The sequence below is a fragment of the Gymnoscopelus microlampas genome (assembly GCF_963454915.1).
Source record: "Gymnoscopelus microlampas genome assembly, chromosome: 6".
Classification (NCBI taxonomy): Eukaryota; Metazoa; Chordata; class Actinopteri; order Myctophiformes; family Myctophidae; genus Gymnoscopelus; species Gymnoscopelus microlampas.
The window spans coordinates 43,910,214-43,925,251 of record NC_139943.1 but is presented as its reverse complement, the minus strand read 5'-3'; the positions used below and the strand labels follow the sequence as shown (position 1 = coordinate 43,925,251).

The following is a 15,038-nucleotide window of genomic DNA, read 5'->3' as shown; positions in this document are numbered from 1 at the left end:
ATGGTCGTCTGACTAAGTGGAGCCAGAATGGAAATGGAGAGGTTGGAGAGAGGGACCATTGATGGAAGGACTTGGGGGAGGTGGGACCGAGGGACGAGAGAGGAGAGGCTGGTCGTGTGTAGTATATAGGTCACTAAATCAATGGGAGTCAGGTATGTGAAGTGGGAGAAAATGAGGATATTTATAGATACCAGCTGAGACAGATGCATCTGTGACAGGCACCATGATGCAGGGAGTATGGGGGGGTCTGGAGAAAAGGACTCCACACACAGCCGAGATTGGTCTACAGAGAATTCAAATGTGAACAAAAAGCATGAGGTGTTGAACAATACAAAATATATCACCAAATGAAAATTACTGATGGGTGCTTTGAGCAAATGACCTTCCCGTTGTATTGGTAATATGTTGTCAAACTGCCGTGTTGACACAGTCTATTAGCCTACTGCAAATGCACGGAACATTTGCATTTAGCCATGGAGCGCTTATTGAACTGTAATCTGGGAAGCAAATTATTTAATTAATTATTGTCTTGCTGGCTCGGTGTGTGGTGTTGGGTTATGCAGGTACTGAGTCAGTGCACCAGACTATATGGAAGAGAATGGCTGATCGACTGCAGGGATATGTGGTACAGATGTCAGGTCAGGGGTCACTGCTCTAAGACCCATAATGATTTCCTTGTGAAGGTTAAAGTCTGAGACACTCACGGTTCAACCATCCTGGTTCAGTGAAACAGCGGTACCGCAGAGCATGCAGGATGTATTTTAGAACTATCAGAGTCATTATTAGTTGCAGCAGCTATTCCATTTATTTTATGTTCCCACTCCTTAGTGTAGAAGCTTCTTGTAATAAGAAATTCATTTGACATTATGGATTTATCCCCTGCACAAGATAGAAACTAATTTGTAAAATGTTTTTTATTAAATTGGCACCTTTCTCACAGGACTAACTCAAGGTCATAGACTACTTCTGAGATTGCTAGACCAATCGAATACTGAATCCTTATCTGCTTCGAACTCTGCTTCGAACTCAGTCCTCTCATTTAAGAGCAGGCAGACATAATGCATTGGGGTCCACAGGGGTCAATAGTTGTAGACAGAGCACCTGTACAACCATTCACCCATGGGTATCTGTGGCTTACTGCACATCATGGCTTTGCAAAGTTTAAGAACATTCTGCTACCTTGCACCTCTGAACTCCAATATTAACCCCTCTCAGTTTTCATTTAGTAGAGCGAAATTATGCATTATTCCCCCCCCACACACACACACACACACCTGTCCAGTGAATTGTCTCTGATGCGGAGGCTAATTTTAAAAGCAGTTTTGTGTATGGTAGGCTATGTCCCGGTATTCTGCGAGCTGGTCCATCAAATGAATCATTCAGATCAAAATGATTGCATATTAATATTTGAAGACAGAGACTATTCAATGTAGGCCTACATATTCAAAAATATTAAACAATGCTGTGGCAAAGAAAAGCATTCGCCACATCTGGGCTGTCGAGGCTTGTCCGCTGCTGTTCAGAAAGTCACTTTCCTATCTGTTGGTTTGTCCTCTGAGCATCACTGTGTGTATGGAGAGAGAGAATGAATGAGAGAGAGAGACAGTCACAGAGAGAGAGAGAGAGAGAGAGAGAGAGAGAGAGAGAGAGAGAGAGAGAGAGAGAGAGAGAGAGAAAGAGAGAGAGGGAGGGAGAGAGAGGGGAAGAGAGAGAGGAGGAGAGAGAGAGAGAGAGAGAGAGAGAGAGAGAGAGAGAGAGAGAGAGAGAGAGAGAGAGAGAGAGACACACACACACACACACACACACACACACACACACACACACACACACACACACAGAGAGAGAGAGAGAGAGAGAGAGAGGGAGACAGAGAGAGAGAGAAAGACAGAAAGAGACACACACACACACACACACGCACACACGCACACACACACACACACACACACACACACACACACACACACACACACACACACACAAAGAGAGAGAGAGAGAGAGAGAGAGAGAGAGAGAGAAAGAGAGAAAGAGAGAGAGAGAGAGAGAGAGAGAGAGAGAGAGAGGGAGAGAGAGAGAGGGCGGGAGGGAAGGGGGAGAGGGCGGGAGGGAAGGGGGAGAGACATACACACACACAGAGAGAGAAAGAGAGAGAAATAGTGAGTGAGTGAGTCTCAGACTGGTAGCCTGGTACCTATCCTGTGCTCGGAGGAGAGGATAGGCTGAGCAACAAGACAATAAACAGTTCCTCTACAGACCTATCAGTGGAGAGTTGTTCACACTAGAAGTGGAGTAATATTATAGCAGATAACTGACACAACGCCATCATTTTGCCTCGGAGTGAATTAATAGCCATGTATCTGAACAGGGAAGAGGACAATAGCAAAGGTAAGACCCCTGTCAACAATTATTATACTCTTTGCGAAGCGCATCCTTAACAGTTTTTAAAGCGTTAATCCCCCCCCCCCCCTTCCCCCCATTGTTTCTGTTCGAGGTTAATATCAACTTGTATATTTATGGTTCATTTATTGTCAGACACTCCCCGTGTGTGCTTTTTAATACAATGTACATGGTGAAAGTATAGGTTGTCGTAATATGCACTATATCAGTGTTCTGTCTCCTGTCATGAGCCATAGGTTACATATTTTAATGCATTTGTTTGACATTTCCTCGTGCGACAATTTGAGGAACCACTTTGTCGTACATGGCTCTGCTTCCTACACGCTTTGACGCTTGGAAATATTCACTTCTTTGGGGGCAACACAACACAAGGTCACAGCCTCCACAATGATAACCAGTTCGATAATATTTGCCCGAAAAATAATTAGCATGCATGCCCCTTATTATTTTTCGGCCAAATATGATCGAATATACCAGATATTACGCTACATGGGCAGTCTGCACACCAATGTGAGACGAGAAAGATCAGAGGAAAGAGGCATAATTAGAGTATGATCTCTTCCACGTGTGTTTTTGAAGCGATATATCCCCCCTTCCTCGTCTTTTTCGTGTCTTTTCTTCTATTTAGTGTACAAGCAAAAAACGACCAGTTTCGCCTTAATGTCGCCATACATCATGTTAATGGCTCTGTGGGTTACAGTATTTACTAAACTAAAACCTCAGCTTCTAGGGGAATAACACACACCTGCTGCTGTAATGAGGACTAGGAAAAGAGCAAAAGGCAGAGTGGGAGGGGCCATTTTTGTTCATTTCCATTTGAAGCGAGATAATGTGTTCTCGCACACCGACAATATGCTATTATTACGCGAAAGCAGACATGGGCTGTTATGACCATAGAGTTATAATGGTTATGACTGGGAGGGTTGGGGGCGAACTGTTTTCATATGACACTGATTAGTATATGATATATAGCCTACTGGCTAAGTCGTAAATTCGGGGGTTAATAGCGATGCTTGGAAAATCCTGACACATGGACACCTGACCTAATCGCCCACTTTTACGCATACTCGTGCAGTATGCTACATAATACAGAATGTATCTTTTATCCACATTGGGATAGGGCTACAGTTTTCACCTGTGGCTATAGATCACTTGATTGACAGCTATTTGGCTGATTGATTGATTGATTGGTTGATTTAGTTGTAGCCAATTTAGTGGGAGGTATATAGGGTGTTAACTCACAGCACTGTTCCGGCCTTGATATTCACAGTGCGTCTCAAGGTGGAGTGTGAGTGAAAGTTGGGGCGTATGGTGTTCGCGGGGCATATCGATTATTACCCACACAGGATTAAAGGATTGAGTATGCTACAGACAGGTTGATCAGGTGACTGACAATCTCCCTTCAGCCAGTAACAATATTACTCCCTGCTGGCTGGGGGACTTCTCAAATAATTTTGGCACAGGTTCGAGAGTAGCCTTACTGAACTATCCCCATAGATTTTAAGAACAAAATGGTTAGGCATTTTTGTATTTAACTTAATTCCTCAGTCAAGTTTTTGTCTAACTTCCATTGGAAATTATTTCATTTGAAGGAGTTCAGAGGAATCGCAATCAATTTACAGAATTCCTACTGAACATCAACAACTCCCTCCCAGGCTCCCAAAGCAAGAAATGAGAGAACCAAGTAAAGTGTTTGGGTGGGGCAAGCACTTCTCTCGTTCTCTATTCTTGGCATTTGGCCTATGTTACAGCTGTTTACTCAGCTGTCTCAGCAGCAGGCCATGTACATTTAAAGTAGATTGTTTCAGAGCTCAAAAGAGGTATTCTCCCTAAGAATCACTAGGGGTTGGGTTGATGCTGGCGTGTCAACCAGGACCACACAAACTGGGCTATTTAAATCTGGTGCACCTTCTCTTTCCCATCTCTCTCTTTATATTGTCAAATGCCTTATAAAAATGCCTTATAAAATATATACTTTGCACCCATGAAGAGCTGTGATAGAGCCACAAATAACCATTAAATTCACTTCACCAATTTTCAACCTGTATCTTCATATAATTGGTCCTCACTAATGCTCATTATGAGATGGCACCATTTCTGTCTACTCACTGTGTCTCAGTGTCATTGGTGGGCTATGGACAGTTCAAAAACCTGCCTACTAGTGACATCATCTATGGGGATTCCGTGTCTTCCTGGAAAGTTAGCATGCTAAAATAGAAGCCATTGTTCTTGGCTCTTGGATTGAAAAATCCAAGATGGAAATCTTGTTTGGAATGACCAAACCCGCCTATACCAATGAGGTCACTGGTAGGCAGATTTCAGAACTGTCCTTTAGTCGGAAACCATTACTGGACGAGAAAGATCAGTTTGTGGCTCTAATATACTGTAGGAACCATTTGAAACACCGGCAAACCTTATGTGACCACTTGGTGCAATATAGAAGCATTAATGGATCTTCATAACTTTAGTTAATCGGTTATCCATCATGCTGTATCTGAATTATTTGTTCTTCTTTGTTAAATGAGAACAGGACAAAATAATCAAATTATTTACTCCCGCTAGACGTAATTCTTAGGTTACGATACATGCTTTTTGAATGTTCTCTGTCTTTGATCATTGCCAACAGTTGTGAAAGACTATGAGGAATTTATGCCAAGTGTGCTTTCTTGTAAATACTGAATTGGTGATCTGCCAAGAACTACAGACTGACTTGCAAACAATGAAAAATATTGGAATGGTCACACTCCAGGTCCAATCAACACATAAACACTCCAAGACACATCTAGGGATTACAGTTTACAGAGTTTGTCAACACATGACTCCAGTTATGTAATATTATGTCATATTTGTATTAATGGCCACATCAGCAGCACAAAATATTGCTATATGATCTATAATAACCACACCCCACTCCTGCCTGTCAACAACATGGCTCGTTGGCTGTGGCATTGCACAGATCGATTGAGATCTGAGTTGTGCCATCTTCCTTCACTCTATCGGGCCACAAACGTAGCATTTCTGACTCTCATTGATGCAAGTCTTCTATCTCAATGGCTCTGGAATTGTATACACTACCTGTACATTGCATGCATTTCTGGCGACAGACGGTGGACAAAGTGTTTGCTATCTCTCTCCATTAATTAATTGCCACCCGGTTATCTTTGCTGTAGCTTAATTACGTGTAATGGTGCCAATGTGCAACAGCAATGATTCATTGCCAATGACGGACTGCATGTACAGAGGTGGATTACTGTATGACAGCAGCCAAGCTTTCTTCAAAAGTCTACATGTATGTTGCTGACAGATTGCGGAAGTAAAACTATTTCACAAGCATATCGAGTGTCAGACCAATCAGAAACGGTGTAGACGACGAAACGTTTTAGTGAAAAGAACGATAATTCCCACTCCCATCACTACTGCGCCTCAGTTTGTGTTTGCTCATGGGCAGCAACACAACCTTCTGCAGGCGACAGACAACCAGCAGCATGAACGTTTTTGAACGAAATTTTCATTCATTCATTCATTCATTTTAAATCTAATGACTTCTGCTTTTCACAAATAAAACTACATTGCTAAATAAACTACGTCATATACAATTGTATCAGTGCAGCCGCTGAGCTCGGATCAAACTCCGGTCCTCAGCTCACCAGTCCGGCCAACAACTCCCTGCGCGAGGGGGAAAGCTAGCTCCCTTAGAGGAGCGAGTTACTGCCGTGTTATTGGGATGCTACACTATAATCAATATAGATTACACTCTAAGCCAGGTAATGAGAAAGTTGGGAGAGGCCCTGGCAGTATTGGGGGTATACAGGTGGGCTTTCACGTAAGAAAGGGCCAAATGCCCGAAGGGTGCTTTTTTTCTAGTAGAGCCCAGCTCTTGCCTTGTTTTATTGGAATGCCATCATCAGTCACAGGATTTAAATGGATTGCCTCCACATCAATTTTGAAAACCTGTCTACCTGTCTTGGTCACATCAGTGGCTTACACTGGGATGGAACACTAACCCTTCTGGTGAAACATCTGTGGGATTTAGCATGGGAAAAGAATGCATACTGTACTCTGATAGGCAAATCCCTGCAAGATCGCGTCAGCTTTTGTTTTTTAAACAATTCAAACTTCAGCCAAGACATTGTTTTGTTCAGCTGGCACAGGCACACACAGTACAGTTGTACCGTGCCATTCTCAGCTTGGAAAAGGGAACGCCTAAATTGAGAGCTTTCTCCTTCATCTATTGATGGCTGTTTTGATGAACTCACTGAGATGGATTTCTTAGGGGGGGGCTGATGCCAGTATCGATTGATTATGGCGAGGGAGAATTGGACAGGTAGAGGACAGTGTAGTGTCGTGTAGCGGAGAAGTTCAAGCGAGTGTAACTGTGATTGACTGGTCATGTATTATGCATGTAATCACCTTGAACTGTGTGAATGAAAAGTCCAGGCGGCAATGACACAGAGAGGTGGGGCGGTAGCCCTGTTTTATGGCCCCACTCAGGGGCGGCAATATGCAATATCAGGTGCGAACATAGGCTTTTCACTTGTCATTTACCATAAAAACCATAAAGACCATTATGACCCAGTCCATTTGAGGACAGTGTAGTCTTACCCATTGCCCATCCCCTCACAAATGTTGTGTTAAGCTAGCGAGGAAATGCTACGCTCCACAGGATCAGGCAAAAGGCCACACGTACCATGCCTGTGTTTCTCTGTCCCCTCTTCCTTTCTTGGCAACTCCAGATGTAGAGTTTCTGGATCAGGCATCAATTGTGCCGAATACAGTTGATGTCTGTGTCTGTACTCAGTTTGTCACCCACTACCACTTGAGTATGATATGTGATAAGAAGGTCAAGTTCAGCATTGATTTAAACTGAGGCTGGCCCAATTGGGCTGGAGTCCAAGCCTTGGGGCCTGGCCTACCAATCTAAATGACATTTTTTTTGGCATATGGAACCGGCGGCAAGTGTGCGGCCCTTGGGTAGTAGTTTATATGTTTTGGCTGGTACACAGATTTACAAGTGTAGTGTTTACTCAAGCAGCTGATTGATGCTGGTGATGAAGAGAGTTGGGAATAGTGAGGTTAAAATCCAGATCAACTTTAGCATATATCTTACATTGATTTAAGGATACATGTCACACGCACTTACTTATGCATGCGCGCGCGCGCATGCACGCACACACACACACACACACACACACACACACACACACACACACACACACACACACACACACACACACACACACACACACACACACACACACACACACACACACACACACACACACACACACACAGTGACAGATCTTCACAATTATGATTTCCCAAAGGGTGGTCACCATGAGGTCATTTGCTGTCCTTCCCATTAAGGAATGGATCTTTGTGCATTTAAAGCAGTCATTTATTATCTCCCTGTACTCTGGATGAGTACATTTGGGGTGGAATTACAGCATGATGATCCTTGGTGTACAAGCAGTGTGTCAAAGGATTATTCTTTCCCACTTGCTAAAGCTACAAGATGGGGAATTTGTTTTTCTGGAAACGGTGGTGTGGATGATGTCCCTTCCCTTGTTTTACTAATGTGGCATGGGAAATTATTTGGTCTGGGGATGATGAAGTTGGTTGCTGCTGCGGTACTGTTTCTAATGTCCATGCCCATTTGAGCTACTGTAGATGAATTGAAAAGGAATTGGATGGGGTCAAGAGATGGCAATGCTATTAATTTGGGCTCAGCATTCCCATCTGTAGTCGTTGAAACTTGCACAAGGCATTATTGAAGACATCCATTCATGATGTCATCAACTTTATGCCTGTTACATATTTTACGCACATCCCCCATTCTCCACATGGGCAGTGCCCTCTGATCAGTGAATCCCCGGTTCCATTCCCAAATGGAAAGATAAGTTCCCCTTACTATCTCATCATCACTGTCAATAAAGGCCAAAAATGCCCCCAAAATAGTTCAATTTAATGAAGGAGGGCTCGCAACTCTTCTTATGCTCCAAACGTTTATTGACCAAACGCACGTTTCATTCCTGCTCTGATCTTCATGTTAAAACCAGATAGACTCGAAGATAAATCTACTTTGTGCCCTCGCACGTAACATTTTTGATACATAAAGCCCATGCTAGTTTCTGGGTTTTTTTCTGACGGTTTGCAAAAAGGATATGAGAAGTAGATGAAAAATATGTAAAATCTTTACATCATCTACTGTACATCAGTCATTTTGGAACCCAACACTGCCTGGGTTAATGCATGGCTGAAAGAGGCCCTCACCCTCCGTCTCTCTCCCTCTATCTCCCTCCCCTATAACATCTAGTCATACACAACCTCCCTCCTTCTCCATCTCTCCCAGTTCCTCTCCCCTTCTCTGTTGTCTTTGTCTCTTGCGCGTGCTGATCAAGCTCTGGTCTGACATCACACACAACGTAAATGTCAACCCAACAATGCTGATTTGTGCTAAAATAATTGAATAATTGATTTGAGCTGACGTCGGGTATTTCATATATGGGCATATGACGTCAGACACAAATATAGTTGTGTGTGTGTGTGTGTGTGTGTGTGTGTGTGTATTCTTTTGTCTGACAGTTTGCAAAAGCATATGAGAAGTAGATGAGAAATATGTCAAATCTTACAGCAAGGCCTGAGAGAATTTACATCAGTCAGTTGCGGAACATCGCATTTGCAATCCACTGTTACAGCAGAGACCTTTCCGATGTCGTAAATTCAACGTGGAACAGCTTGATTGTCAACTGTACTTAACTAGGCTGTGTTTGTCTGCCAGACATTTTACAGATCACTTCATCTCTTGAGTGGGAGTTTATTTAGCTTTTCAGCGTATAATCAAACGGTTAAATGCTCCAATTTCTATACAGAGTGATGTTGTGAGCTAAGCCATGGTGACACTCTCAAGGATCACTGGAGTCAGAGGATTAGGCTTAAATAATGTGGTGCAGGCAATTAGACTCTTTTGTAGGAGCACCTGCGATGAAACAAGGATTTGAACCTGCTGTTGCATTCTCCCACTGAGGCCTAGACTAGTCCCATTTGGACCTGCCATTTCACTTTCCCCACTGAGTTGTAGATATAGTCCTATTTGGACCTGCCATTTTACTTTCCCACTGAGGCCTAGACATAGTCCCCTATGGAGGAGAAAGTCATCAGCAGATTTGAGAGCAGTCTAATCCCATGTCAAATCATAAGTAGTGGGGGAAATATAGCACTAGTGTGTGTGTGTGTGTGTGTGTGTGTGTGTGTGTGTGTGTGTGTGTGTGTGTGTGTGTGTGTGTGTGTGTGTGTGTGTGTGTGTGTGTGTGTGTGTGTGTGTGTGTGTGTGTGTGTGTGTGTGTGTGTGTGTGTGTGTGTGTGTGTGTGCTATATATAGAGCAGGAGGTTTCAAGTGATTGTGAACCAGGGACCACCACCCTGACTAAGAATCAACCTGGGGACCACTGTTGTGTTGGGTGGGGATATGAGCTAATATTAGTGCTTTGGTAACACTTGCTATGCATCCCATGTCTATACGCCCCACTGTTTCTCAGCCAATGATCCACAGACTACTAGTGGTACATGGCATAATTAGGCCTGCAGGTTGTCAATGGGAAAATGTTTTAAAATATCAATAAATTAAATTGTCTTTTTTAAATGTATCAAAATATGTTTAAATAATATTTCAAACGTCCATAAAATGTAAGAAAATTATTTGAATTAATAGGCGTGGTGTGGGAGAAAAGCTTGACATTAAATAGTGACTGTTAATTAAGGGCTTGATTCAATTTTTTGCACAATATTACGTGCAACAAATTATATCAAGCCCAGATATTATTTAACTGAAATATGCAAGTGGTCCAGAGCAAAAAAAAAAGGGGTTGAGAACCACTGATCTATTCCTATCCCACGGGTCGGTTAGCCTTATTCTGTTCTCTTACTTTATCCAACATTCCATTAAACTCATGTTAACTGATACTGATTTGTATCTTATATACGAGTGAGCAGACAAATGCAATTATATGGGCACATTTCCTAATAATGATTACTCAACCAGGCAATCCGGTACACTTCCCCTTCTTGAGATTCAAACTCCCTTTATTGTGGAATTTCTTGACCTCCGACTTCCCAGTAACTGACAACATTGACGCGTCATCATAGGTCACCAGGTCATTTAGTGCACCGTTCCTTCATTACTATGGTCAGGGACCACATGCAATACCTTCACGGACCACCAGTGGTCCACGGACCACCTGTTGAAAACCCCTGATATAGAGCTTTGAATGGAGAACAGATCTATGTGAGCCATTTGGCATTGTATAAGTCGTGATGTGACGCAGTATTGGATATCTCTTCTTTACTGCACGCTACCCCCCCCATCAGTATCATCAGGTGTTGTTTAGCCACTCTAGAGCTTAGTCATGTGATAAATAGCAATTGTAATTATTATGTTTGTCATAGTACCTGATGGAGCTCACGGTGAAACGCATTGTGCTACTCAATAAAGTTTGGATTCCTCCATCCATCTGATCTGTGTGTGTGTGTGTGTGCGTGCGTGCGTGTGCGTGCGTGCGCGTGCGTGTGTGTGTCAGTGTTCTTTTGTGGTCAGCCAGTGCAGTGTTTATTATTGATTGGGCTATGCTAGCTGTTAAAGACCATGTGTGAAGACTGTTGTAAATGTGTCTACCCGTTGTACTGGTTTGAACTAATCTCTAGCCAATCAGGATGGCCTGGCCTGTTACATGGAATTCAATTTTCCCATTACTATGAACAATGGCAAAATTCCATTCTGTAATGGGAAAACAGATTCTGTTCCATTCCATTCCATTACGAAAAAGAACAAGAAAATAGGATTCAATTCAATATCTTATAAATCATAAGACAGCAGCCTTCCTACGGTATGGCAATGTTGATACAGTACCACAGGGCCAGAGTTATTTTTATGGTGGACTGCTTCTCTGTGCCGACTGGCTGGAATAGGAAGAGGAGGAGCTGGGGGCTGGTTCTCTGTGCCAACCGGCTGGCAGAGGTAGAGGGGGTGGGGTCTTTCACTTTTCCTTTCTCTGCCGTCTTCTTCTGTCTCTCTCTCCTTTCTGTCTGCGTGGAGCAAAGGATTCCACTGGTGAAACAGCTGCAGCAGGACAGAGTGATGGAGACGAAGAGACAGACGATAGAGTGGAGGTGAAAAGATGGAGAGTGGTGGTGGTGGTGGTGGGGGGGGTGTAGAGTCGCGGGAGGAAAGAACAAGCCCTGGAGTACTAGCCTGTCAAGGTCAAACAGAGGAGAGGAGGCCCTGTGTGTGCACATGCACATGCACATGTGTGAGTGAGTGAGTGAGTGTGTGCGTGTGCATGCGCACGTGTGCATATACTGTATTCATGTGTGTGTGTATACTAAAGGGGAAAGGATAAACCGAGGGAGAGAGAGGCCTACACAATAAAGAATGAATACTGTGTGTGTGTGTGTGTGTGTGTGTGTGTGTGTGTGTGTGTGTGTGTGTGTGTGTGTGTGTGTGTGTGTGTGTGTGTGTGTGTGTGTGTGTGTGTGTGTGTGTGTGTGTGTGTGTGTGTGTGTGTGTGTGTGTGTGTGTGTGTGTGAGACAGCTGTTTGTTTCAGGGAGAGAGAGTGTTTCCATGGGGAGGAATGGAGAGAGCGACTCATAGAGGAAAGGAAGCCTGTATTAATACATAATACTGAAATAACAGCAGAAAATGTCGTTTGTGACAAGCGATTTAACATCACTGTCACTTCAGACATGCCGGCTTTGATTGAATTAACGGAGGCAGTGGCATTTTTGAGTATGGTCACGCGCTGTGTGTGTGTGCGCGTGTGTGTGTGTGTGTGTGTGGTGTACATGTGTGCAGTGAATGGTTAAGTATGCTGTTACATAACCACGTCTTCTGCTGGTCCAGGTTCTCTGATCGGTCTTGTCCTGTTCTCCCTGTTGCTTTTCTTCACAACTCAGTGACTTCTACTGCCTCGCTGCTGATATTCAGTTTCTCTTTGCCACGGTACATTTTGTTTCAGAGCTTGTCGAGGAGAGCCGAGTCGTTTTGTTCCAGTGGTGCAAAGTAAATCCCTAAGTTATCTTGCAAGATTTAAGAATGACCTCAAATCATGGCTCCATCTCAACACTAACTGGTCATAGTTAGATCCCTACCCCGGATAGTCCACTCTGCATTGGATTCCCCTCTTAGGGTACTTGTCCTATATCTATTGCTCCCAACTTTATATATAAGGATTTATTATTTCTTTGTTTCATGGTTGTTTGTACAGTATGCTGCGTGTTGTTCTATGTCTTAAGGTGGACCATAATGGAAACAAGTTTCAGCTTTTTTTGTGTAATCCATGTAGCGTTTTCCTCTGTTTTTTTTTATTTTTTTAAACTTCCAATAAAGTATTCTATCTAACTAAATACCTTTTCTCAAGTACTGAAACATTATACTACATTCTGCAAATTTTATACTTTTTACTCCACTACATTTATTTGATACCTTTAGTTACATTGCAGATTGAGATGAACAATATAAAATATAATCAACATATAAATTAGTATTTATTAATATAGGGTTAAAGAACTAGCAGGGTAGAGCCATGCAATAGAGTTTATTTTACTTTACTTTATTTACTTAGGTTATTTATTAACCTTTTTTACTTAAGTAAAACATCTGAGTAGTACTTATTTTCAACCTTTTCTTCATATATTTAGTCCACACTAATGCTCATTATAAGATGGCACAATTTCCACCTACCAATGACATCATCGATGGGGCCCAAGCTAATAGAAACTACAGCATTCTTGTAAAGTTAACATGCTAAAATGTAAGCCTTTGTTGCATTAATAAAATCTTACCAAACCTGCCTACCAATTATGCACTGGTAGGCATCTTTCTGAACTCTACACAGCCCTCTTCTGAGACACAAGACAGAAATGGACTGGTGCCATCTTATAATGAGCATTAGTGGTGTCCTTAGTTTCCGTAGTTTCATCAGCCTGACTGCATCATCCTAAACCAGAAGAACAAACAGATACAGTAGTAGTCAGGATATAGAACTCATGCTTCTGTGAACACGAATACTCACCTCATTTCACATCAAAGGCATGACACAGTGCTTGCCATGTCTGGATCAAGTGTTTTGGAAGTGGGGCTTAGGTTCATAGAAAGCGTCCTCTCTAATCAGTTAGCCAGTGAAGATATGGGGGAGTTCAGTATCTTGGAGATGTGACTATTACTACTAAAGTGGCTTTTAGAGCATTTGAACCAGTGTGCACATCCCTCGTCACACACTGACATTTCAAGAATCGTGCAATGAGCATTCTCCATACTGGATCAGCAGCGGGGAGCTGATGGCAGAGATTTGGGGTGTGGGGGGTGGTACTCCAGCACTGTGAGACATTATCTCTGTGGAGCAGTGGTGTGTGTGCAGTAATGATAAAATAGGGTGACTGTGTTTACTGCGGGTCAAGAGTTCACGCAGAGGGTGGTCAGTGCAGGTCACAGCTGTGTCTCAGACAGCAGATTTCATTTGCTATCCGCACCGGTCGTCATGGTATATCTGTATGTTTCAGGAACATACTGTTGGTATGTTTTTATAGTCGCTATAAATGTGCTCATTCAGACTTGCCTAGACCTTAGCTCAGTGTATTTACTGGGCTTGGTACAAAATCATTCTACCTACCTAAGTCATAGGGCATCATTACGGTTAATACTTTCAAATCACACCTACAATATCGGTTTTAACAGACGTTGTGAATTAATTATGGGTTCAAAGCCACATTTCACCCTTTTGTGCCATGATGTCACCTGCATGCAAAATGGTACAGTAGCGTATTTGTTTCCTTCAGTTGCTAATACATCAACTGACATACATTTTGTTCAAAGAGTTCAAAGCATATTGCAGGAACAACATAACTTGCTCTAAAATATGATAACTGTGGTGCACTTTATTTTAGACATCTTGAAGGTGACCTGTGACATCAGCAACAAATTACCTTTTAAGCTTGGCTCCAAATCCTGACAAGCGAGCCATTGTGAAAGGGTCAATCCATATTGTATTTGTCAAAATGGTGGGATCATAGAAATGACCCAAAAGCCAAAACAAGCACAAAAGAATCACAGCCAAATGTGAATGTTTAGATAACCGATGTGTACGGTGTGTTCCAGGACTGTGTGCCCTTGTGCGTGTTCCAGGACTGTGTGTGTGTGTGCGTGCGCTTGTGCACTCTTTAGCACTGTGCATGCTTGTTTGTGTGCATGACCAAACTGTCACAGCGTTCCTATGGGAGTTGGCTACACATTAGGGAAAGTGTGTTCTTTCTGTTTTTCATCTCTCTCTCTGTGTCTCTTTCACTCTCTGTCTCTCTCCCTCTCTCTGAGTGTATGCTATATGTATGTATGTATGTACAGTATGTATGTATGCTACACAGGTGCGCTTATATTTGAATGCATGCTTGTGCTTGTGCCTGTGGCTGCACTGGTGTCTTGGTATTTAGTGAAGAGAAAACAAAACAAGGGTGGGCTTCTGTGTGAGCCACCGTGTATCTGGCTGGCTAGGTAGTGAGACTTGACAGATTGGCTTGTATTCTGCCATCTCCCTGGCTTGGCTGGCTGTGTGGTTCTCCCTCCTCCTTTCCGTCCTTCCCTCTCCCGTCTCATCTCCCC

At 42.9% G+C, this 15,038-nt stretch overlaps 1 protein-coding gene across 1 annotated transcript in view; it reads left to right on the top strand.

The window, feature by feature from the left end:
* Positions 1-2,348: 2,348 nt before the first annotated feature.
* The window catches only part of syt7a (synaptotagmin VIIa), a gene marked incomplete at its 5' end in the record, with an annotated part of 89,989 nt that continues 77,299 nt past the window's right edge, over positions 2,349-15,038 (top strand). The window contains one exon of the mRNA XM_084059886.1: positions 2,349-2,382. Coding sequence (XP_083916012.1) covers positions 2,349-2,382 — 34 coding nt within the window. The remainder of the gene's footprint in view (positions 2,383-15,038) is intronic.